Genomic DNA, 25,174 nt, shown 5'->3' on the forward strand with positions numbered 1-25,174 from the left:
TTATCTCCTAAATCTCTGCCGAGGGAAACCTGTTCTATCCACAGCTGAGATTGCATCTTCTCTTTCCAAGAAAAATGTCTCATATTGTACTCAATTTATTCAAGTCAACTAGTAGCTTTATACAATTCTTTGGAAGATGGCTACTGTGCAAAGAGCTAGAGCTTAATTTTGTAATCTAGGGTTTAGTGACTTTGGATGCTCACAGGTGCTATAAATTAATTAACTGGCCTGTGTTCCTGGTTAAGTCATCAAAACAGCTCCCCCTAGGGGCGTCCGGGTGGCCTAGTCAGTTGAGCGTCTGACTTCGGCTTAGGTCATGATCTCACAGCTCATGAGTTCAAGCCCCACATCGGGCTCTGTGCTGACAGCTCAGAGCCTGGAGCCTGCTTCTGATTCTGTGTCTCCCTCTCTCTGCCCCTCCCCCATTCATGCTCTGTCTGTCTGTCTCTCTCTCAAAGATACAATAATAAAACATTAAAAAATTTTTTTAAAAACCCAACTCTCTCTCTGTTTCATACAAGTAACTATATGTTGTGAGCAATTCAAACCCCTGGCCGGTTTGCAACTTAGTATTCGATCCACTTACAAAACAGCCAGTGTATATTTTACTTCAGTGGCACAGTGAGGCTCAGCCCATCATTTATGTTAGTCTTTATTAGTTTCTTATTTGATAAATGGACATCTTTATTCTAGAAGGTGTTTTAGAATGGCCCTGTGAGAGGCTGAGTAGGTGAAATTGTCCTTTCAGAATAGAGGAAGGCTGTCTAAGATCACAGAATAGGGATGGATAGACAAGAGCCAAAAGTCAGTTTTCTCTTGCCAGCTCCTTTTAGGGCACCAAGAGAGGCAGAAAAGGGAACGGTGAGATAGCACAAAGAAGGAAATGTCCGTGGAAGATATGGAAGAAACTAGAACAAAAATAAAGTACTCACATTGCAGGCCCCAGTTATGCAAGGGTGGGAAATAAGTTAATGTAACTAACATTGGGGAGATAGAACTCTATGAAAAGCCATTGTTATACTTCATTGTATAGGCCTGAGTGGCCTAGAGTGTCACATTATATAACGTCAAAAAATAAGAGGATGGACCGAGTTACTGACTTCCTTAGCTGATGCAGAGGAAGAGAAGTTGGCAAAGCCCATATTAAGGCATAGCTATATTATCAAATGTATATATTTGCATTTTGAGATAATTTTTTCAGACTACTAAAAATACTTGATTCACTGGGGTTGCTTTTCCAAAACGCCTGTCGAGAACAACTTTGCTGCCTTGACGCTAGGTGTCACAACCCCAGCAGCAGGACTGGGGACCAGCTGCAGGTGCCCAAAGAATACAAAACACAGAGGTTAATTGGTGAAACTGAAATGTTCCTGAAGCCCTGAATCTCCTTAGTGGTAAGGGTAACTCTTGGTTTCTCTCTTCTTTTTCACTCCAATTTAAATTTGTTACAAACAGGATCTTGGCAATTCTTCCTGAGGTTCTGTTTATCCCCGTTAAAGCGTACACAGGAACAGGAATAGCAACTTTAGTGTTTCTCCCCACTTTGACATGCAGGGATCAAGAACTCTTCTTGTTGATTGGCAAGGCAGCATAAGACATATAAATTTAATCTTGCTATAGAATTTACACATTTTTTCTACTGTTCTTGCAGAGAACCCCGGATAACCCCAAACAAGGGTGACTCTGCTACATCCCTTAGCCTGTTGGGAAAGTCTTTGACAGCTTTAGTGCCCAAATCCAAGGGGAAGCCATAAGATCTAAGCTTCTCCACCCAGCCTGGCCAAGCATCTGAACCTAAGGTGCTTGAAGTTCAGAACTGTTGAGATCTTAGACTTCAAGAAATAGAATTATGTGTGTGGTTATGAAGACAGAGACCAGCTCCACTCTTTGCCAAGAATTATTTACACAAACTGTAAACGATGTCCCTCCGATCTGTGAGTGGAAACATGACCCTTTCAGGGAGGATTCATAAATATTAAAAATATTATCCAGGGGTGCCTGGGTGGCTCAGTCAGATAAGCATCCAACTCTTGATCTGAGCTCAGGTCTTACTTGCAGGGTCGTGAGTTCAAGCCCCATGTTGGGCTCTGAGCTGAGCGTGGGGCTTACTTAAAAAAAAATTTTTTTTAAATACTATCCAATACTGTGCTCGCTTCGGCAGCACATATACTAAATACTATCCAATATACAATAGACTGTTTCTGTTAGGTGGGTATTCCAAGTAGAAGTCTTCTCCTTTCAGGTTTACAGGAACCCAAGAATCTGTCTCAAGGCTGAGAACTCTTCCTAAAGTCACCAAATAGCCTTCCCACTCTGGATCTCACTAATTCTAAGAGAATTGTCAAGAAACAATGACCTGACCACCCCACCCCCCACCCCCCTATTGCTCTGGGCCCTGCAGACCCTGCTCTTCTCTCCTGGCCACTTTTTCCTTCTTATTTCCCACCACAAACCCTCTCATCAACCTCTACCACTTTCCATAAACCCTATACATTTTTGAATAAATTTAGGATTTTACAAACAAGCCAGAAGATTCTGTCAGCAAATATAGCTTGCTTGCCAGACATCATCACTTACATGTCGAAGCACAGATATACCACTTGCTCAAACACAAGTGAGCAGGAAGGAGAAACATGCAAGGAGAAATAAAATATAAATGAATACAGCAAAATAATGGCAAATTATATTTATGTATGTGTGTATATATATATATGTTGTGTGTGTGTGTGTGTGTGTATATATATATATATATATACACAATCCCCCCCCACATATGTGGGTTGTGGGTTACCTTATAGTGTTCTAGTGTAGTCCATCATGTGTATACAGCATTCGTTTTGTGGCAGATCGTCATAACTGGTAATTCTTTAAAAGATGAAAGAATAAAGTTCTTTATTCTAAGCATGCTTCATGTGTTTTCTGTCATCGCTTAGCGAAGTGTTCTGTGAATATGTATCAATAAGGTCAAATTGGTAGATAGTGTTGTGAAAGTCTACTATAATCTTGCTGATTTCTGACTATGGATTCTGTTACTTATTGAGCACAAAGGGTAAAGGTCTCCAAGTGTAATTGTAGATTTGTCTATTTTTTTTTCTTTCAGTTCTAATAGTTTTAGGTTCCAGCATTCTGAAGTTAGATGCATATATGTTAACACTGTTATGTCTTCTTAGTAAGCTGAACTTTTATACGTATGGAATATACCTCTTTATTTCTGTAATATTTCTTTTTCTGAAGTTTAAATTGTCTGACATTAATATAGCCTTTCCATATTAGTGTTTGCCTGGATGTCTTTTCCCATACTTTTATTTTTAATCTATCTATGTCATTATATTTAACATGGGTTTCATGAGACAGTACATAGGTGAGTCAAAAAAAATACACACTGACAATGTCTGTCTTTAAATTTCTTTAAATTTGTGTATTTAAATATTTGTATTTAACATAATTATTGATGTGATTAGATTTAGGTCCATCATTTTATTGTTCGTGTTCTGTTTGCATACTCTGATTTTGTTTCTCAGTATTCTATCATCTATTTGCCCTTTCTTTTTGTAGTATGTTATGTAGTATGCTTTCTAAGGACTGTAGCGTGCCTACTGCCTCACCTTTCCCAGTCTATTTAGAGTTTTTTCAGTGCTTTAAGCAAAATATAGAAATGTTATGATTGTATAGGTTATTTTACCCCCCCTTCATTTTATAGCTGTTGGATGTCTTCCATTTCAGACTTAAAAAAAATTTTTTTTAATGTTTATTTATTTCTGAGACAGAGACAGAGCATGAGTGGGGGAGGGGCAGAGAGAGAGGGAGACACGGAATCCGAAGCAGGCTCCAGGCTCTGAGCCTTCAGCACAGAGCCCGACGCGGGGCTCAAACTCACAAACCGTGAGATCATGACATGAGCCAAAGTCGGACGCTCAACCGACTGGGCCACCCAGGTGCTCCGAGACTTTGAAAGCCCCACCACCAATGTTGTAATGATTTTATTTCAGTAGCTATACATGTTTTAAATAAGAAAATTCATTTCTTACGTACGACCAGACTTTTACTATTTCCATTGTTCTTACTTCATTCTTAAAGTTCCAGATTTTCCTATGGTATCATTTCTTTTCAGTCTGAAGAACTTCCTTCAGGATTTCTTTTAAGGTAGGTCCACTTAACAGTGAATTCTGTTTTCCTTCACTGGAGAAAGTCTTTATTTTACCATAATCTCAGTAGGGAATTTTCATTGGCTGTGGTTTTCAGGATTGAAAACTAATTTTTCCCCCTTAGCATTTTAAAAAGGTAACAGGAGAAGATCATGTAGAGTCTATAGGCCATTGTAAGGACTTTGAGAAAAATGGGAAACTACTGAAAGCATTTATGTGACATGATCTGACCTGTGTTGCTCTTGTTTTTTTTTTTTTAAGATGTTTTTTTATGTTCTTTATTTTTGAGAGAGAAAAACAGAGTGTGAGTCAGGGAGAGGCAGAGAGAGAGGGAGACACAGAATCTGAAGCAGACTCCAGGCTCCGAGCTGTCAGTGCAAAGCCAGACACGGGGCTCGAACTCACGGAGTGCAAGATCATGACCTGAGCTGTAGTCTGATGCTTAACCGAGCCACCCAGGCACCCCTGACCTATGTTTTAAGGAATCACATGGGCTGCTTGTCATGGACTGAATGTGTGCCCTCCAAAATTCATTTGTTGAAACTCCACCCCCTAATGTGATGATTGTAGGAGGTGGAGCTCTGGAGAGGTAATTAGGATTAGGTGAGGTCATGAGAGTGGAGCCCTGAATGGGATTAGTGACCTTACAGGAGTCCTGACAGAGCTTGCTCTTCTCTGCTCTCTGCCACATGAAGATGCACCGAGAAGTTGGCAGTCTGCAGTCTGGGAAGGAATACTCCCCAGAACCCAACCATGCCGGCACTCTGATCTCAGACTTCCAGCCTTGAAGACTGTGAGAAATAAATTTCTGTTGTTTATAAGCCACCTGGTCAACGGTACTTGATACAGCAGCCCAAAGTGAGGAAGACACTGCTGTATTAACAAGGAACTGTAGGGGTGCCTGGGTGGTTCAGTTAAGCACCTGATTCTTGATTTTGGCTCAGTCACGATCTCGAGGTTCATGAGTTTGAGCCTCGCAACACACTCTGCACTGAGAGTGCAGAACCTGCTTGGGATTCTGTCTTCCTCTCTCTCTGCCCCTCCCCTGCCCCCTCTCTACCACTCTCTCTCCCAAAAATAAATAAATAAACATTTTTTTAAAAAGCTGATTGGCTGACCCAGCTCTTAAAAAAAAATAGAAGAAGAAGAAGAAGAAGAAGAAGGAGGAGGAGGAGGAGGAAGTGTAGGAGGACAAGCCAAGGGACCCTTAGAAGACTCTCAGAGTAATTCATCTGAGAGATGAGGGGGGCTTGACCAGGGAGGTATAGTGAAGATGGTAACAGTGGTCAGATTATGGATCAATTTTAAAGGTAGGGCCACTTGGAGTTTTTGGTGGATTAGATGTCAACAGTGAGAGAAAAAATAAGAATCAAAAATAACTCTTGAGTTATGACCAGAGACTGAAAGAATGGAGCTGTTAGAAAGTAAAAAAAAGCAAAAGATGGTGTGGAGAGCATGTTGGAGGTGAGTTCAGAAAGTGAAAGATTAGAAGGTCAGTATTGGTCACATAAAAGTGGAATCCGGACCCTCTAGAATGCAATATCCCCAAATGGCAGGAGAATATCCATACAAGTGTCTCTGTTCTAGGACTTGTCTACATGACCCAGTAGTAAAAGAAGATACACGGTGAAGTTCCTATTTATCCTCAGGAGCCAGGAGCCAAGCACCCCCCCAGAGGTCTCTTCCTCCATTTGCTCACTTCCATCAAATGACAGACTTTGCTAAAAACAAGTCAGACTGTGTCCTTGAGTCTCTGAAAACTGCGGTGTCTCAGGAAGTTTGTGTTCAGGTCCCCCTGCAGTCCCAGGCACCGTGTCACTCACAGCACAGAAGTACTTGGCCGCGTCATTACCAAGGGCTGGGGATTTCCTCAGGTGGAAAGAGGTTTCACTCTTCTTAAATTCAGCCTCGAAACCGTTGAGGCCTTTAACCAGGGTGTCCCCTGATATGTACTTGAGGAGAAGCTGGAGTCCTTGGTTGGGGTACTGCACGTACCAGAAGACGTAAGTCGTTCCACGAGAGGAATAGTTGCACTTCAGCTCCAGACGGGCTCCTTCAGAGACCAACACCTGGGCATCAGGCTGAGTCACTGACTGGGCTCCCATTCCTCCTGAAACATCAATGCTGAGTCAGTGAGACCAGGACAGACGTACTTAAAATGAGACAGTGTCTCCCTGCAGATTCCAGTCAGAACAGTGTTTCTGACATGGAGGCAGGAGTGTAAAATACAGTGTTACTTACTCACTGTGAAGAGCATTCCAAACAGCAGGATGGTCACTGAGCACATAGCTAGGCGGTGAGGAAGCTGACGGCTGTGTTCTGGAAGATTTCCCCTGAGGAGCAGGAAGAAGCCTGCCGGATTGCGCTGAGTCTTTGTAACAAGGAAAATTTGAGTTTCCAGAAATCCCCGTTCAAAGGCTAAGTTCTAGAGATAGTAAGAGACGCTTCCTTGACAATGACTGCTCCTGGTGTCTAGCCTACTCAGAATGTGTGTCTCTGTTGAGCTGTAAGGTAAAGAAGCTCACAGAAGTGAGGTAGAATTTTTTTTTTTTTTTTTTTTTTTTTTTAGAAGAGTCTCTTCCAGTTTACACAATATCACCCTCTGGGGGTCAAATATGGTAACAAATTGTGTCAAGGTTTTTGTGCCTGTCTTTTTCCTGCTCCTATTTAGGCTTGAATGAATTTCTTAGCATTATAATCTGATGAGAGTGTGTTTAAGGGGCTGCTTACTAAGAGTCTGTTTTCATCTTAAGAAGTAAGTACTAGGGGGGCCTGGGTGGCTCAGTCGGTTAAGCATCTGACTTCAGCTCAGGTCATGATCTTGCGGTCCGTGAGCTCGAGCCCCGCGTTGGGCTCTGTGCTGACAGCTCAGAGCCTGGAGCCTGTTTTGGATTCTGTGTCTCCCTCTCTCTGACCCTCCCCCGTTCATGCTCTGTCTCTCTCTGTCTCAAAAATAAATAAACGTTAAAAAAAAAAAAAGAAGTAAGTACTATTATTTGGCCAAATGAAGGAAATAGTATTACCATCCTCATTTTATAAATGAGAAAACTGAAATGTGGAAGGAAGTTTGTAATTTCTCCAAGGTCACAGTAAGTGACAACTGGAATTTGTCCCATTAGAATGATTCAAAAATCCGTGTTATTAACCACTGATAATTTACTACTAATGTCCCTTAGAGTAGATATTATCCTAACTTACTGACGGGAAATCAAATCTTTACGAAGTTAAATACTTTGTCCAAGGACAACATAAGAATTGGAATCTAATTCTGTTATACACCAAGCCCAGCTCCTCACCCACTATATTATTTATGATATAGTACTCCCTTTAAATAGTAGATATAATTTCACCAAGACACTCAGAGCAATACTCTGAGAAAAGCAATACTCAGAGAAAAGAATAGAAACTAAGGGAAATGCCCAAGGAACCCAACACCAAAGAGAGGGCAGTGGAAATCGTACCAAAGAAACCTCAAAGAGTAGCCTGGAGAAGTAAGTGACAAGTCAGAAATGACTGGTGTCCAGAAAGAGAAGGGAAAAGGACTTTTAAGAACAAAGGGACATTCAACAGAGCAATGCTGAAGACTTTGAAAGCCCCACCATCAATAATGATTTGATTTCACTACTCCTATGTTTGTCACAATTTTTAGCAAGCGAGAATGTTGAATTTTGGCAAACTTATTTTCTGCATAGATTAACACGATCATGTGATTTTCTTCTTTAGCCTGTTAGGAAGGTAGATTGCATCAGTTAAGTTCCAAACATTGAAGCAGAGCAGTCTTGCATCCCTGGGAAAAATCCATTCGCGTTTGGTATTATTCTTTTTATATATTGATGAATCTACTCGCCAATATTCTGTTAAATTTTGTGCCTATAGTCATTCATGAGGGAACTCTGCAGTTTTCTGTATGTCCTTTGTCTGATTTTGGTACTGGAGTAATACTAGGTTCATAAAAGGAGTTAGCAATTACTCTCTATTTTCTGGAAGAACTTGTTTAAAATTCATGCCAATTCTTCAAATGTTTAATAGAATTCTCACAATTAAGCCATCTGAGTCTGGAGATTCTTTTAAAATTATTTAACATTTAACTTTACACAGACATTGTGCCTTCAGCTTTCTCTGACTCCTGCCCTAAAGAGAGATAAGGAAGCGTTGCTCCTGGAGCTCCACAGCAAGGTTTGGGGACAGGTCGCAGGTGCTTTGAGAACACTGTGCCCCTGTGCAGAAATAGACTCCTGAATCTGCAGTCTCGGTGGCCACCATGTGCAGCAAACTGTTCTTTCTAGTGTCTCCAAACCAAGCTGTCAGTCTTTTCTGCTTCACATCTCCACTCTTAACTAAGGTGATCAAGAGGACGGGACTGCCCCCAGGCCTCTGCTTATACCACTGTAAGCTGTTTAAAGTCCTTGAGGAATTGCAGTAAATGGTGAAGTTCTCTCCTTCTTGTAGAAGCAGGAATTGAGGAATTTGCTTTATCTCTTGTCCGTTCACTTCTGTTAAAAAAAAAAACCACAAACAAAAAACCAATGGGAGGCATCAGAGAAAATCTGATTAGATCTCTATTCTCTGAGCTACACTCTTCTTGTCTAATTTTCTCCTTCTTTCCCTGTCTCCCTCCCCAAGTGCCTCTAACTTTCTTATTTTTTAGCTCCCCCTCTCCAATATTTTTGCTCTTAATCAGAAAAATCTCATTCCTGCAGATGGTATTCCACTATGCTGGGCTCTCTGGAAGCAATCAGGGAAATCTCAAACTCACGTGATATTTGCATCCACAAGATCAACACTGGTACTGTAAGTAACATCTTCCTCTTCTTCCTCTTCAGAAAGAATGACTGAATCTGGTTGCTCCTAAATGTGTTTCCCTTGTTACAAGAGTCTCCCAGACCCAAAGAAATGTAGTGTACCACTACACTGCCTTTTGGAAAGAAAGGGGAAAGAAGTGACTGCAATTTCAGGTAGCCAATCAGACTATTTTTCTCAATCACCTTCAGAAGAGGGTCTATGATTGCAGATGCTGCCTCCTGGGGGCCAGACTCAAAACGTGCCGATTTTATAACCGATTCCTTATACACTTGTTTGTTTTGAGAGAGAGAGAGAGGGTACACATGAGCAAGGGGGAGGAGAGAGAGAGAGAGAGAGACAGAGAGAGAGACAGAGAGAGAGACAGAGAGAGACACACACACACGCAGGGCTCGGGTTTTTACCGGAAGCCAGGCTCCAGTTCACCCGATGCGGGACTTGAACTCAGGAACCCCTGAGATGAGTGGCAGTCAGATGCTTAACCCACTGAGCCACTGTTTTCTACTTCAAATGGTGCCTATATTTGTCAAGACTTGGGGAAAAAAAGTTTACTGTTGCTGATACCGTTCAGGGAGGAATACTTTGTCTTTAAAAAAAAAAATGGGTTCTGTGATTTAAAACTAGGATGTCAACAGGTAATAAAACTTCCATTTGGCATTCCCAGTTTCATCCAGAAAAAAGTAGCGTTTGTCTGTGCATGAGCTAATGGAACATACTAGGTCACAGATATTTAAATAAATGTGGGAAAAGACTCATAATTTATTGTTAGGTCACCCATGATCTCAAAGTAGAAGATAAAAAGTACCTATTTCTCTGTCATCCTACAGATTACCCTGGTTATTAATTATCAGTTTAGAGGTCATCTCTACTGTCCCAATGTGTTACTTGTTCACATATCAGTGATTTTTAAAAAAATCAACATAATTTGAAAGAAGAGGTCTTATCTATCACATATGAATTTCTCTAAGAAGGCTTCCTTAAAACACGTGGGTAGAATAGCTCCCCACGGCTCCAAAGATTTTCAATCTCACTTACCACAGTACTTACTGCCCTGTGTGATAATGATCTGTTAATTGTCTGAGCTGCCTCATATTCATCTACCTTGAGGGCGTATACTAGATATCATCCTTAACAATTGCGCTGACCTATATGGTAGCTACTAGCCGCATGAGGCTTCTTAAAGTAATTAAAATTAAATAAAATTTAAAATTTAGTGTGTCAGGGTGGCTCAGTCAGATAAGTGTCTGACTCTTGATTTCGGCTCAGGTCACGATCTCACACTTTGTGACTTTGAGCCCCGCGTCGGGCTCAGAGCCTGCTTGGGATTCTCTCTCTCTCTCTCTCTCTCTCTCTCTCTCTCTTGCTCTCTCTCTCTCTCTCTCCCCCCCCTCCATCCCTCAAAATAAATCCATAAAAACTTTAAAGGAGTAAAAATAAAATAAAATTTAGTTTGTCAGTTATATTAGCTACGCTTCAAGTTCTCAATAGCCACGTAGGGCTAGTGGCTAGTGGACAGTGTGAATATAGATATTTCTGCTACCTCAGAAAGTTCTGTTGGACAGTGCCTCTTTTGAATGTGGGGTCTATGAAAACAAGGAATTTTGTCTGTTTTTGTCGCTACTGTATCACAAGTAAAGTCCCGGACGTGTGGTAGTCACTTACTCAATGTTTGTCTTTGTTCATCACCAGGTTCCCACAAACTATTCTAATACCTGGCAAACAGTGGGTACTCAAATATTTGTTAAATGATAAATAAATGTGTGTGCTTGCATATACCCTTTGGGAATGTAGACAGTCAAGTTACTTTAGGGAGAAACCACATTCGTTTTCTAGGTCTACTGTAACAAACGTGGTGGCTCAGAATAACAAAAACTTATTTTCTAACAGTACTGGAGGCCAGGAGTATGTAATCAGGTGTCAGCAGGGCAATGCTCCCTTTGAGTGCTCAGGGGTTGGAGCCTGCCCTGCCTCTTCCACCTCCTGATGCCTCCAGGCATCCCTTGGCTTGTGGCTGCATCTCTCCAAACTCCACCTCTAGCCAGAGTGCCTCACCCGGCCTTCTCCTCTGTGTGTCTCTCAAAAAGACATTTGCCATTGGATTTATGACCCCCCTGGATAATCCAGGATGATCTTATATTGCTATTCTTAATTTAATTACTTTTGCAAAGGCTCTTTGTCGGGTAAGGTCACATTCACAGTTCCCGAGGATTAAGAAGCAGACGTCTCTTTGGGAGGTTCATGGTTTAATCCACTATAGGCGCTCTAATGTCTTTGAAGTATTGCCATGTAGATGTTAATAGCAGAAATCTCAACACTTCAAGTTAAGAGTTAAAAGTGGATCTGAATTTGAATTAAAGAATAATATGGAAACAGAACATGTTCTGTTTTAGCAGTTTCAGGATGAGCTAGAAAATGAAAATCTCGTGAGTTAAGATAAACGTTTTGGACATACACGCCATTGGGATCCTCTTTCCTTCCCAGGAATGTTGGTTCGGGGCCCCCAAATGAAGGCAAAACCAGTGCTGTGATAATGAAGTCTCCTTCCCATGCCAAAAGAGCAAGGAGTCTGGAAGGGGCACTGTGGAAACTTGAATCATTGTGTCACTTCTGGGCAGAACAAGGGCAAGGCTGCAGTGCACACGGAAGCCTAACCTGGAGCGAGAACGTCTGGCGTGGGAGAAATCTGCTCTTCTCCAACACACACCGTACTCTCTGTTGTAAACTGTCTCTGGGCCCCACGGCGTGACGTAGAAATTTGCTAAATGAAGAGAAGAAGGAACTGGTTTGAGGAGTAGAAGGAATCTCTCCCCTCCCAGTAGGAAATGCTTGCACTGAATATAAAAAAAATTTTTTTTTAATGTTTATTTATTTTTGAGACAGAGAGAGACAGAGCATGAACAGAGAGAGGGAGACACAGAATCTGAAACAGGCCCCAGGCTCTGAGCTGTCAGCCCAGTGCCCGACGCGGGGCTTGAACTCACGGACCGCGAGATCATGACCCGAGCTGAAGTCGGCCGCTTAACCAACTGAGCCACCCAGGCGCCCCTTGCACTGAATATAAATATAAGACAGCTCAAAGTAGCAAATATTTTTGTTAAAATAATCACGAGGGAGTACAGATTCAAGAATATTTATACTAAAATGCTATGTGTTATCCTATGAGATTTCAGATAAGAGGTACACAATGCTGTCTGAACTGGACAAGTTGGATGAGTAGACATTTTACAATGGGGAAGGTATATTCCGGGCAAAGGGGGTGCATCTGCAAGGGCACAGATTTAAGAAAGAGTTCAGTGTGTGCATAAGTGGTTAGAATTTTTAAATAGCAGATACACATCTGTGGCATGTAGTGAAAAGGGGTGGGAGGTGAACATAGAAGATAACTTAAGAGGGGCACCTGGGTGGCTCAGTCAGTTAAGCGTCCAACTCTTGATTTTGACTCAGGTGACAGCATGGAGCCTGCTTGGGATTCTCTCTCTCCTTCTCCCCGCCCTGCCCCCACTCATTTGTGTGCTCACAGGTGCGTGCTCTCTCTCTCTCTCTCTCAAAATAAATAACCTTAAAAAAAAAGAAGATAACTTAGGGGGGAAACGTAAACGGACTCATATCTTTTAATATAGAATTTATCTTTACAACTTCTAATGGTTCCTCATTACCCAAAGATTAGCAAGAAGTGATCTGATCAAATATATATATATTTTATAATAATTCTAGTGGCTACGTAGAAGTTAGATCCAAAGGAGTAGAGACTAGAGGCAACAGACAATTAAGAGGCCATAAAATCATCCAAGGAATGTGTTTATTCCATTCGCTTTTTGGTTAGATGCCCCCCCCCCCCACTGTCTGTTCTTCCTGAATTCCATGCTCCCCTTACATAATGAATCTGAGCTGGCTTTGTGATTCACTTTAACAAACAGAATGCCACAGAAGGAACATCGTGGCAGTTCTAGGACTAAATGTTAAGTTCGCTTGGCAGTTTCCACCTTTGTGATTTTTTTTTAAAAAGTTTATTTATTTTTGAGAGAGAGACAGAGCACAAGCAGGGAAGGGGCAGAGATAGAGGGAGACACAGAATCCGAAGCAGGCTCCAGGCTCTGAGTTGTCAGCACAGAGCCCAATGCCTGGGCTCGAACCCAAGAATCACGAGATCATGACCTGAGCCGAAGTCAGATGAGCAAAAGTCAGCCACTTTTGTGATTTTGAAAACCCTGAGCCACCACATAAGATAAAATATACAGCTTCCCTTCTGGAAAGACCACTCCAGAGGTCATGTGGGGAGGAACAGTCTCTGAGAATACAGCAAATGAGAGACGAGCCTTGCCATCCCGGTGTTCCAGCTGAGGCCAGCCTTCCAGGCATTCTCGCTAAGGCTCCAGACATTTAAGCAAGCAGTTTGGGGGTGTGCCAGTCCAGTGGAGCCCCTGGACGCCACATGGAGCAGAAGTATCATGAGAGAGTAAAACGGTAGCTGTTTAAAAGCTGTTTAAAAGTTTTGGGGTGGTTTATTCTGCAGCAAACTGTTATGGCACTGAAGTCCTTTGAAGAGTCTTGTTGAGGACTTGGGAGAAATTGGCAAGAATTAAAATGTGTTTTTCCTCTATCTGACTTCTGATGGTTTCTAACAGTTCCACCTGGAACATCTGCCTATTTCACCGAACTTCTTTTCAAATATGACCCCAGCGCTCCCGCTCTGGCACAGAAGGCATGGTGACAATGCTTGGGTGTGATGTGAGCCCTGGGCTTCCACAGCACAGGAGCAGGTGGCTGATTGCTCACGCTGGGGCCCTACAATAAACAGGAAGATGTAAGACTATCTTGTTCAATGTGATTTTTATACTTCACTTGTTCTTCTCATTCCATTTACTAAACTCTAAAACACAAACAAAAGACGCCCCCACACTGTGGAGCTATTTACAAGAGCATGCCTGTATCTCTGTGAATAATCAAAATTTGACAGACCATTTTCAATGTCAGATCAATTTTAGCACTCAGAGACTGAGAATTGTGGTTAATATTTCCTTGGTTACACTTTTGTAACGGTATAGATATTTTTTTGGTAAGGAGTCTGCATTCCAGATTTACATTTCCCCCATGCTTTTAATAGTAGATTTTCCAAAGTATGTGCCACTGTATCCAGGAATTGGCCACATGTGTGGAAAGAGCTTTATCCCCTCGCATCCAAAGGCAAGCAAGGGGCCCAGAGAAGCTGGAGTCATGGACCAGTGTCAAGTGGCATTCTGTCCGGAAGCGCTGTGCAAATGCAACCGATTTCTCTCTGTCCTGTTACATGAAAAAGTCTGTGAAGCATTGTGTTGCGGTAATGTGCAAACGAACCAAACATTGTCCTTGACTGTCTTCTGTGCCTTTTGTTTCTACCAATTCAGAGTTAGCTAAAACCACAGGATTATTACTGAAAATATTAGAAATTTCTACCATTGATCTTTATGACAGTAATAATGGAGATCCAATTTGGGAAGCTGACCAGTGGCTAGAACAGTGAATGGCCTTCTCTTGTGTTGTTTTCCTCCAACAACGCTACTGGGCAATGGACTGTACGTTCTCCTCACTCAGTCTTGTGCTACACACCTCCCATTCTACACACATTCCAATAACATGACAGGCTCAACTGTTCCCAGTCTGACCATCATATGGAGTTATTACTACCTTGTGAATGATTTTTGGAAAAACAATCTTTCCATATGTGTGCCTCTTAAATAAGGGTCCAATCTGAGGGATCAGTATGCAATCCAATACTGTTTTCAAAATATGCAGTTGTTTTTTTTTTTTTACATGTGATGATGACAGGAGTGAGATTTCAAAACCCAAAAATCTACAAAAAGAAAGAGACAAAGAGAGCACTGGCAGCGTAATTTAAGAAGCTGGACAGAAGCTGGATGAGCAGTCATTAATGTAGATGTCGAGAGAAAGCTGACAAGCTATGAGATGAAAAGGCCCAGAAAGGAGTTAATTCATGTTAACCAAACCCCAAAAGGCTCCAGAATTAGAGGCCTCTAGAGCACCAATGGGGTATTAAACTACTGGATTGTTTGGAAGTCTGCAAAATGAGCACAGCCCCAGATGCTCTACCCACCTCATATGCCTGGAAACGAGAAAGAAAGAAACTTAGATCCTCATCGAGTTCAGTTACTTACTCAATATCGCAATCCCAGTACAAACTAGGGGATAGATCAAGCATAATAGTGAGCTTCCCTTATCCGTGCTCCTTTCAGGCCTCCCAAGTGATTTTTAAAAATGCAAATATCCATATATGAGAAGAGATGAAATCCAGATCACGTAGGGGGCAAGATGAACTGAACCAAAACCAGAATTGGCATTGCCTGTTCCGGGTATGACACAGGCAGATCTCCTTGCCAGGAGTGAGAAGAGGGCACATTCACATGTTCCACTCATGCATGTGAACAGACATGACCGAATGACTAGCGCTTAGGATGTAGCAACAGTGAGGAGTAAATATTATCCTAGTTTAACCAGATTACTTTACCTAGGTTGGAGTAACCATCTAGTGCACCTGGAATCGGTTATGCCAAAAGAGGAAGCAAGGGACCCGACTCAGTGACACAGCTAATATATTGGTGGGAGTTGAGGTCAGTGGGGCTTAGTAATAGTCCAGTTAATTGAGGGAGCTACAGTGACTGGAAGGTTTGTGTATCTGGGTCTGCACTTTCCTCTGATTATTGAAAACACTGTAACTCAATGAATTTGCCTTTTCCACCCTGCACATGGCACTTGTCAACGCTGAGACCAGCGTTGCACCGTGGCACCAGCCACGGGTTTGGGTATGGGCTGCAGGTGCCTGGAGAGCACTGTGTCTGTCAAGGCACAGATGTATGTGGCAGCATCTTCCGGCTGGGATCCTTTGATGTACAAGGAGCTAGAACCCTTCTTAGTATCAAGAGTGACTTTTACTCGTCCTTCCTCCTTTTCATCCCCATTTAAAGCAATTGTAAACAGGAACTTGGGGCTTTTTGCAGGTTCCCATCTGTACCACTGTAAACCATAAAAATTGCTGGTAGGAAAATGGCAGGTGAAATTGGTGTTTTCTCCTTCGTGAACATGAAGCGACAGAGGATACTGGTTCACATCCAATACGCTGCACACTCCTGTTGAGAAAGACAGGGTCAGACAGAGAAATTGGTCTCTACAGTTTCCATTTTCTTTGCACGTTCCCAAGTAACACCTAGAGGTGTCTGACCACCCTCTCCCCCTTCTCCATCACCACCCACGACTGTCCAGAATCTCTCTGGCAACCCAAAGACTTACGGCCAAGATGAAGCCACAAGATTAGCAACGAGGCTGCCAAAGGACTCTTCTCCATTGATCCTACCCAAGGATCTCCGCAGAGGAACGCTCTGCAGCCTAGATCTGTTTCAGAAAACAGAATGTCGCATCTGGTTGCACAGCCAATCACAGACAAGCTCATCTAAATGTCCTGGAAACACACCAACCAACTCTGCCCTAGATTCAGTTTCCTGTGGTTCAAAAGGAGAGATCAAACACTGTTTTTGTTTGGGGTTTTTTTTTTGATGCCAGCTCTACAAGCATTGGGGAAATGCCACACAAAGAGAATGGGTAACCTATGAGACATTGGCTGTTTAATCATGGACTGCCATTTTTCTGCTTCAGAGAGAGTTACAGGTACCATAGCAATCTGGGATAGGGAAAGCACTTTGGCTAGAAATCTTTCCATGGATCTTCAAAAAATGTATTTATTTTATTTTGTTTTATTTTAGAGAGAGAGCACAAGTGGGGTAGGGGGCAGAGGGAGGGAGAAAGAGAGAGAGAGAGAGAGAGAGAGAGAGAGAGAGAGAGAGAATCCCAAGCAAGCTGCTTGCTCAGCGGAGCTCGATCCCACCACGCTGGGATCATGACCTGAGCTGAAGTCAAGAGTCTGAGGTATAATGTTAGTTTGACTTAACATACATGCATTTGCTTAAGCAGTTATTTTTGTGCCTAGGATTTCCCTCTGAGCTCTGAAAATTACAAAAGCAACCTTCTCTGTTTTCTGTGAGCTCAAAATGTAGTTGGAGAAATAAGAGGTGCCCAGAAAAAAAGTAATAGTGCATGATTGCAGGAATTAAGATTATTCAGAATATATATCTACTTCTGGGAAATTGGTGGTATAAGTTGGTTTCAAACCCCTTCCTGTGAACAACTAAAATAAGTAAGGAAACAGCATGGTTTAGTGGCTAATATTAAAGAGTGTTTTCCACAGACTCAAATCATATTCTGAAAAGTGGAGTAGGTTGCAAACGCATCTCAATGGCTAATTTATAGTTCTCCTTTCTAAGAAAAGAGATGTGGCTGTGGTTCATGACAGAAATCCTAGAAATATCTCCTGGTTCAGAAGTGTAAGGGCTAGGGCTAGGGATGGGCTGTGAGAAAAACAACAGCCACTCCGAGTCAAGCTCCTTTTTTCTTCAGATCACGGCATTCAGACGCCTCAGTGATACTGAGAGTCTGTCCTCACCGCTCAGAAAGCCCACTTGATGTAAAATGTGTATCTGCTGAAAATACTGATCCACTGATGAGTTCATTCACACATTGGAGGGGCAGGGTCCTCAAGAAGAAAGGCATGCCTCTGACAGAGGGAGCATTCCTGTAACTAATAGGGCAGAATCTGCAATTTTTAGCCACCTACTTTGCCTGAAACAGAGGCCAAGCCAACTGACCGCTAGATACCTTACATAAGTTAAATCATACCTTGGGGCACCTGGGTGGCTCAGTTAGTTGGTTAAGAGTCTGACTTTGGCTCAGGTCATGATCTCGTGGTTTGGGGGTTCAAGCCCCACATGGAGCTCTCTGCTGTCAGCGTGGAGCCCACTTCAGATCCTCTGCCCCCCCCTTTTCTGCCCACTTGAGTGCTTTCTCTCTCTCTCTCTCTCTCTCAAATAAATAAACATTAAAAAAATCATACCTTAAGTGACTTGCAGGGTAGAAATCTTGACAATTCTGGATAAATAACACACAGATTAGTCCATCTTAATCCTTTACATTAGTATTGGAATTGCGAGGACTCTAGACATAAAGTGGACCTTTGGACAACACAGGTTTGAGCCATGCAGATCCACTTTTATACGTTTATTTTTCAATAAATGTGTCGGAAATTGCAAGGGAGATTTGAGACAATTCGGAAAACTTGCAGATAAGCTAGATAGCCTAGTAATATGGGAAAAAATTAAGAAAAAGTTAGGTATGTCACTAACGCACAAAATATATATATATATATATATATAGATAGATAGATACCATTTTATCATTTATGACTATAAAATATACACCAATGTATTCTAAAAGTTAAAATGTATCAAAACTTACACACACAAACACTCACCGTACATGATCCCATTCACAGCCTACCCTTACATAGGCATAAGGGGAATGATATTTAATTTAAAACTAACGTGTCAGTTTTCCTTTTTTAAAACTATGTTCGTTTTCTTACCGTTTTATCACTTGCTTTCAAAGAATCACGTTACCGTAAAGTATGCCTCTCTTTCTCTTTATTGAAGAAATTGTATCAAGTAAACAGTTTTTTAAAAATGTAACTATGTTTCCAAAGCTGTATTATAAATATGACTGTAATACTCTATGCCCTAAAATCTTTATAACAATTCATTCGCTGGTGTGGAGGCTAGGCTATATACTAATGGTTATGAATCATAATCATTACACTATGGTATACACATAGGCTTATCTGCTGTGCTCGTGAAGCGATCATGCCAGTTCACTAAATTACCATAAAGCAATCATATCGCTGCTTCTTCATCATCAATGCATGAATTGTTATACCTGTAAATAAATAGGAATTTGTTTCGCACATTATCTTTTCATTTTTGATGTCTAATGTTAGCAATGCATACAGCCCCTACAGTGTTTTGTATCATGTAAGACAATATTGATACAGGTACTGGCAGACAACTTATCCTGTAAACAGGTAACATAAACTTAGGTAGGGTATTGATAAATACAGTTCAGTACTGTAAATGTATTGTTTCTTCCTTATGATTTCCTTCATAACATTGTCTTTCCTCTACCATACTTTTGTAAGAATACAATATATAATACATATAACAAATGTATAATTATATGTTAATATAAGAATATGTTAATCAACTGTTACCAGTAAGGTTTCTGGTCAACAGAAGGCTGTTAGCAGTTTTTTGGCGAGCCAGAATTTAAAAACACAGATTTTCAGTGGTGCAGGGGTTGGTGCCCTTAAACTTCACCTTGGTTCAAGGGGTAATTTTATCTGTTGTACATTCATTCAACAAGTATGTATTGATGATACCTCCTCTGTACTAGGCATTGTTCAGGCAAGGAAGATGCAGTAGTGAAGAAGATAGAGGAGAAGAAAAAAATTAAAGAGATTTTTTAAAAATAAGATAATTTTAAACAGTGATATGCTCTATAAAGACAATACAGGGGCGCCTGGGTGGCTCAGTTGGTTATGCGTCCAACTTCGGCTCAGGTCACGATCTCGCAGTCTTGCGAGTTCGAGCCCGCGTTGAGCCCGGTGCTGAGAGCCCGGAGACTGGAGCCTGCTTCGGATCCTGTGTCTCCAGCTCCCTGCCCCTCCCCCACTCGCACTCTGTTTCTTTCTCTCTCCAAAAAATAAAATGAACATTAAAAAAAAATTTTAAAGACAATACAATACTATAATGAAATAGAGTGTTATTTTTGGCATGAGGAAAAGCATCTGCTGTAAACAGGATATGGAGGGAAGGCTCCATTCTGTCACTTGCTCTGTGACAGTAGGCAAGGTATTTTACCTCTCTTATGCTCAATTTTTTTCTGTAAATGGTCAGTATCCTTCTATTGGGCAATGGACTAAGCATTGGCAGGCATCATCTCATTTACTTCTCATCAGTACTCACACTATAGGGATGAGGAAACTGACACATAAAAATTATTAACTCATTTACCTAAGATCTTAACTGATGAATGGTAGATCTGGAAATCCAAGCACGTTGGTCCCAAAGCAAAGTGGTCTCAAGCATTTTGCTACACTGTCTCCCGAAAGGAACCTTGAAGTGTTCCAATAAGAATTAAATGAGAACACACATGCCAGTCACCTAGTGCAATAACTTCCTTACCTCAGGCACTCAACGAGATGCATGTAATGTATAAAACACCGAGGGCTTGCGAGACACAGTCTGAAATTGCAGTGGAGTTTATTCACAAGAGAAAGCTCAATATTTTCCGAGGTAAATTTTGCAATTTACATAGCGTATTTCACGTATTATCGTAAGTATCCAGGGTCTATCATGTTTGATTCTGTCAGTGGGAAGTCAGTGCATTATGTTGTCATATTGGGGGATTGGGTGGCATAGGATAACATGAAAAGAGTAAACCAAGCAGTGTTCTCTATGACACAATTATTATTATTATTATTTTACATCATTGATCCTTGCTCCCACTTCTCAGGATATTTCTATACTACAATAAAGGACAGAGGAGTAAACACAATTTTCCCCGATATCTTATTATTCTCCAGCTCGAATCATCCCACATATTATAGGTATAATTTGGAAGTCAATCACTTTCACATCTGGTTGGCCAAAAGGTTAAAAACCAGCCAGCCCTCCTGAATCTTCTCTTGCATGATAACAGCAATGGCAAGTTCACTGACTTTGGTTCAGCAATGGTAGCTCCTGCCAGGACGAGTCTTTGCCACAATTTAACCTTGCTGTCCTCACTGGAGGGCAGAGCAAGGCCAGTGTCACAAAATATTTTAGCAGAACACCAGGTGGCAGTGCTTCAGTAAAGAACTGCTCTCGTTTTTGATAACTTGGAGTACGCTGGAGCCTGATTCTCAGGGTAGAAAAATAGAGAGAAAAGATTCACAAAGTGGTGACATTTGAATAAAGATGTAAAGGAAGTGCAGAGGTACACCATGCAGATATTTTGGGGAGAGTGCAGTTTTATAGGCAGAGAGGACAAAGGCAAGCAGCAAGTATCTTGATATCGAAACATGTTGTGAGTGTTTAAGGAACAATCCCTCTTCTTTCCCTGTAACCCCTTATTGCTCCCAGAACACTGCTGTGTAAGAGATTTGTGAAAGCATTCAGCGCTGTTAACTGGTTAGTGGACGATTTCTTCATGTATGGACCCTGGGACAATTTGTGCTTGGGTTCACCATCTTCTTTTCTAGTTCTTTTTGAGTTCCAGTTGAAACCAGAAACGTTACCATTGCTGAGGTATCCAGCCACCCTCTTCTGGGGCCAATTGCTTCTCCATATTCCAAACCTTACTCTCTCAGAGCCCTGTAAGGTGTTACACCCTGGCTGATGATATAAGTTAGAGATGCTTTTAAAGTTAGGAAAGTTATGTCTCATTTCCCAAATACAAAAAATGGGAACGTGTATGTCAACTCTACTTAAAAAATAAACATTTTTAAAACAAAAGTTATAAAATGGGGATAATAAAACCTGTCTCATAGGGTTTGCAGTGTTTAATTAGATAATGAATCCAAATGCATACTGCAGTGCCTAACATATAATAAGCTCAATAAACACCAAGTTTCTTTTTTCCTAGTAAAGCCCGCCTTTCCTTCAATGTCCAGGTTTGTGACCTGTTACTGCTTTTGTTTCTCTCCACATGGATTCAGTGATGGAAGTTTCTCTGAAATTCACTCAGTCCTGTATTTCCCCAGAGATAATCATTATTTTCTCCTATTCTATTAGGGTCATTTCCTCCTAGCTACGTTCATATACTCAGGGCAGATGAAATACTCAGGTGGGGTTATATTTTCATTTCCCTAATGAATAATAATATTAAGAGCTTTTTTTGTATGTTTGTCAGCTATTTGATATATTTCTGTAGTGACTCTTCAAGTTTTTGTCATTTTTATTTGTTGCGTTCTTATTGAATTACATGTGCTTTTTATATATTTTGCATCTGAATCCTTTTTCAGAAATATGCATCGCAAATATCGTTTACCAGTCCGTGCATTGATTTTCCACCTTCTTACCAGTGATTTTTAACAAAGACAGGATTCAAAGGTACAAACTTACAGTTATAAAATAAATAGGTCACAGGGAAGAAAAGTACAGCATAAGGAATATAGTAAATAATATTATAATAATTTCATATGATGAAATATAGTGACTACACTTAGCCATGGTGAGTGTCTCATAATGTATGTAATTGTCAAATAACTAGAGAGTACACCTGACACTAATATAATATTATATGACCACTATGCTTCAATTTAAAAATAAAGAAACCCCAAAATATGTTTTCATGTTCATAGGAATCAAGCTTAAAAGGTTTGTTTTCTTTAAGGACTTAAAAAATGTTTTCTCTTGATAACTTTCTATTGCTTCTAATGAAAAATCAGGTATCATTCTTTTTTTCTTTTGGAAGTTTATTTTTATTTATTTTGAGACAGAGAGACAAGCAGGGGAGGGGCAGAGAGAGAGAGGGAGAGAGAGAATCCCAAGCAGGCTCTGAACTGTCAGCCCAGAGCCCGATGCAGGGGCTGGAACTCACAGACCGTGAGATCATGACCTGAGCCGAGGTCAAGAGTCTGATGCTTAACCAACTGAGCCATCCAGGCACCAGCCACAGGTATCATTCTTAACCATGTTTCACAGAACGCAAGACAGTGTTATCAACTGTCCCTGAGTATGGGCAAGATTTTTTTTCCACTTAAATAAACATTCTGAATATGTATTTGTGTTCAGTGCCCGCAGTGTGCTTCTGCCAAAGCCACGGTGGTGGACTTGTAGAATTCTTTATGGAACTTTATGGAATTCTACATAACATTGCTGCTGAATAAGGAGCTTGTTTCATAGAAAGTTAAACAGAACAGTGAGAGGAGATGCTTGCTATGAGCAAAAAGGTTATGGAATGAGTGACGGAAAAAGTAGTGACAAATAACCAGCTGTAATCACGTGACAGTGTACAGAAACAAAGGCTACCGTAGTTACAAAAATTTGTTTTTTATAACTTTGATATGCATATATTCGTATGTTAACCATGTTTTACTCCTCTTTCCCATTTGCCTACATGTAGTAGTATGCACTACTATAAAGTTATCTTATACCTCATTGTATCAGTAGTGAAGCTATGGGATATCAATGGGAGAGTGACTTGGCTAGAAGAGGAAACATCACCCCAAAATGGACAAATATACTTTATATCTTTTTTGTGGGAGAAGGTTATCTTGGTTCTGGTTGAGTGAGGAACAATGGCATCATATTAGCAGGGAGCATCATTTTGCTACTGTCTTTACTTAAAAGTGAAGTGTTATTGACAGAGGTACATACAGATGCCAAGGTGAAAAGGAGGGTCCTGTGGTAGCTTTGTACTGTCTCAACTTAACTATCTGGAAATATGTTTCCCAGAGTTTGCTTCCTGGTATTGTTCTGGGTTAAGGTTTTCCACAAAAGACATTTGTGCAAGATTTGGAAGGTAGTTGTGACGCGGCAGCCATATTTTTTGATGTTCTGAAGGTTTTGCTGTGGTAACTCACACAGGCTGCGGCCGATCTACTGGCTCATCTTACTGTTGGCTCTCGACTCCTTCACCTCCTACCACAGCTCCTCCCTCAGCTTCCCTTTGTCTTGGGCCAAGTCTCCATGTAGCGTGATGGCAAATAATACCTACTCCTCCTGAAGGTCACCCAACACTATGAGATTGAAGGAGGTGAGAGAGAGGGACGTTTTAGTTTGTCTTTGTGGGTTCCAGTTGTCCTCATGAGTTCTGGTATGTTCTTACAAGTCACACTTTGTCCATGCCTTTGTTTACATCCACATTTCCTTCACAAATATCACAACTGATTTACAGCAAACCGAGGCTCAGTACTAGGTGCAAAGACAACAGCTTTATATAGACTTCTCCACCAGCTAAGGCAATTGCATGAAGTCAGATCCTTATCATTAATCTCTGATTCTACACCACTCATGGTAGGTCTAAGTCTCTGATTGTACCCTTACTGACACAGAGCCTAAAAAGAAAGGACTAAGGAGATGATTTTCATGGTGATTCCAGATAACTAGACCCAGATTTGCAGTGAGAGCATCTTTAACTGACACTGACACTTTAAAATCATCATGGGGTACGTTTTTTCAACTTCAGGTGACTTTGTGCATGTTCTGTATGATGGATTTTAGGTCAAAAATTCAAACTGAGAATGTATTAGAAGAGAGTTACTCTCGACACCTGCTTCCAAATGACATAGAAAAAGGCTTAACTTAGAATTAAACCTTCTGATCCACACCGCGGATTAAGCAACCACAGCCACTACCATTTCTTGTCTGGGACGTTGCAGGTGTGCATTTCAACTTGGCTCCTGCAGCAGGGAGGCTGTCTCTTATTGAGCTGTGGGATTTTTTTTTTAATTTTTTTTTTAACGTTTTATTTATTTTTGAGACAGAGAGAGACAGAGCATGAACGGGGGAGGGGCAGAGAGAGAGGGAGACACAGAATCGGAAGCAGGCTCCAGGCTCTGAGCCATCAGCCCAGAGCCTGACGCGGGGCTTGAACTCACAGACCGCGAGATCATGACCTGAGCCGAAGTCGGCCGCCTAACCGACTGAGCCACCCAGGCACCCCTGAGCTGTGGGATTTTTATTCAGCTTTATGATCACTTCGAACAGTGTTCCTGGAGAGCACAGAAATACTTTGCTGAATCCTCCAGCTATAAGGTTGAAATGGTGAAGTTGATGGATTTAGCTGATTTCTGGAAGTTTGTAGAATAGCAACCATTCTTTGTGTTCTTGCCAAAAGAGCTCTGATGAACAAGGAGAGTGATCTCTCCACTGGGACGCTGCATATACCAAAAAATGTATCATGTGCTCTGCATTGTTTCATACAGACAGATCAAGGGTAACTGCGCTGCTGAACCTGTTACATAGATGTGGCCAGCTGGACATGAGTAACTTCCTGGGCCACACTGGATCGTGAGGGAAACATCCGAAAACAGAGCTGATGTGGTGAGTAAAATATTGTGAAGAATTAGACTAATGTAGGACCCAAAGAGAAACCAAACTGAAATTATAATATGCTTGCTTGTCTCGAATCTTTCTTTTTTCCTCAAATGCCCATTAAGGACCACCTGCCTGCGTGCAGCCCTTTCATTCTTAACATTCTTACCTTTTTCTGGAACCTTCCCCGTCAGAGTAGATAGAGGCCATGAATACCCTCAGCAGGCTGGAGAGCAGCATGCGGCCTACATTCCCAGGACAGAGGTGTTTAGCTCTGCC

At 41.4% G+C, this 25,174-nt stretch overlaps 2 gene segments (V, D, J or C); both read right to left on the reverse strand.

Moving 5' to 3' along the window:
• Positions 1-5,303: 5,303 nt before the first annotated feature.
• On the reverse strand, positions 5,304-6,738 carry LOC125908818 (T cell receptor alpha variable 3-like). The segment is given in 2 exon segments: positions 5,304-6,255; positions 6,387-6,738. Coding segments are annotated over 2 exon segments (435 nt in total).
• An 8,884-nt stretch (positions 6,739-15,622) lies between these two features.
• On the reverse strand, positions 15,623-16,633 carry LOC125908812 (T cell receptor alpha variable 24-like). The segment is given in 2 exon segments: positions 15,623-16,066; positions 16,227-16,633. Coding segments are annotated over 2 exon segments (531 nt in total).
• Positions 16,634-25,174: the final 8,541 nt, after the last annotated feature.

Source organism: Panthera uncia (genome assembly GCF_023721935.1).
Source record: "Panthera uncia isolate 11264 chromosome B3 unlocalized genomic scaffold, Puncia_PCG_1.0 HiC_scaffold_1, whole genome shotgun sequence".
NCBI lineage: Eukaryota > Metazoa > Chordata > Mammalia > Carnivora > Felidae > Panthera > Panthera uncia.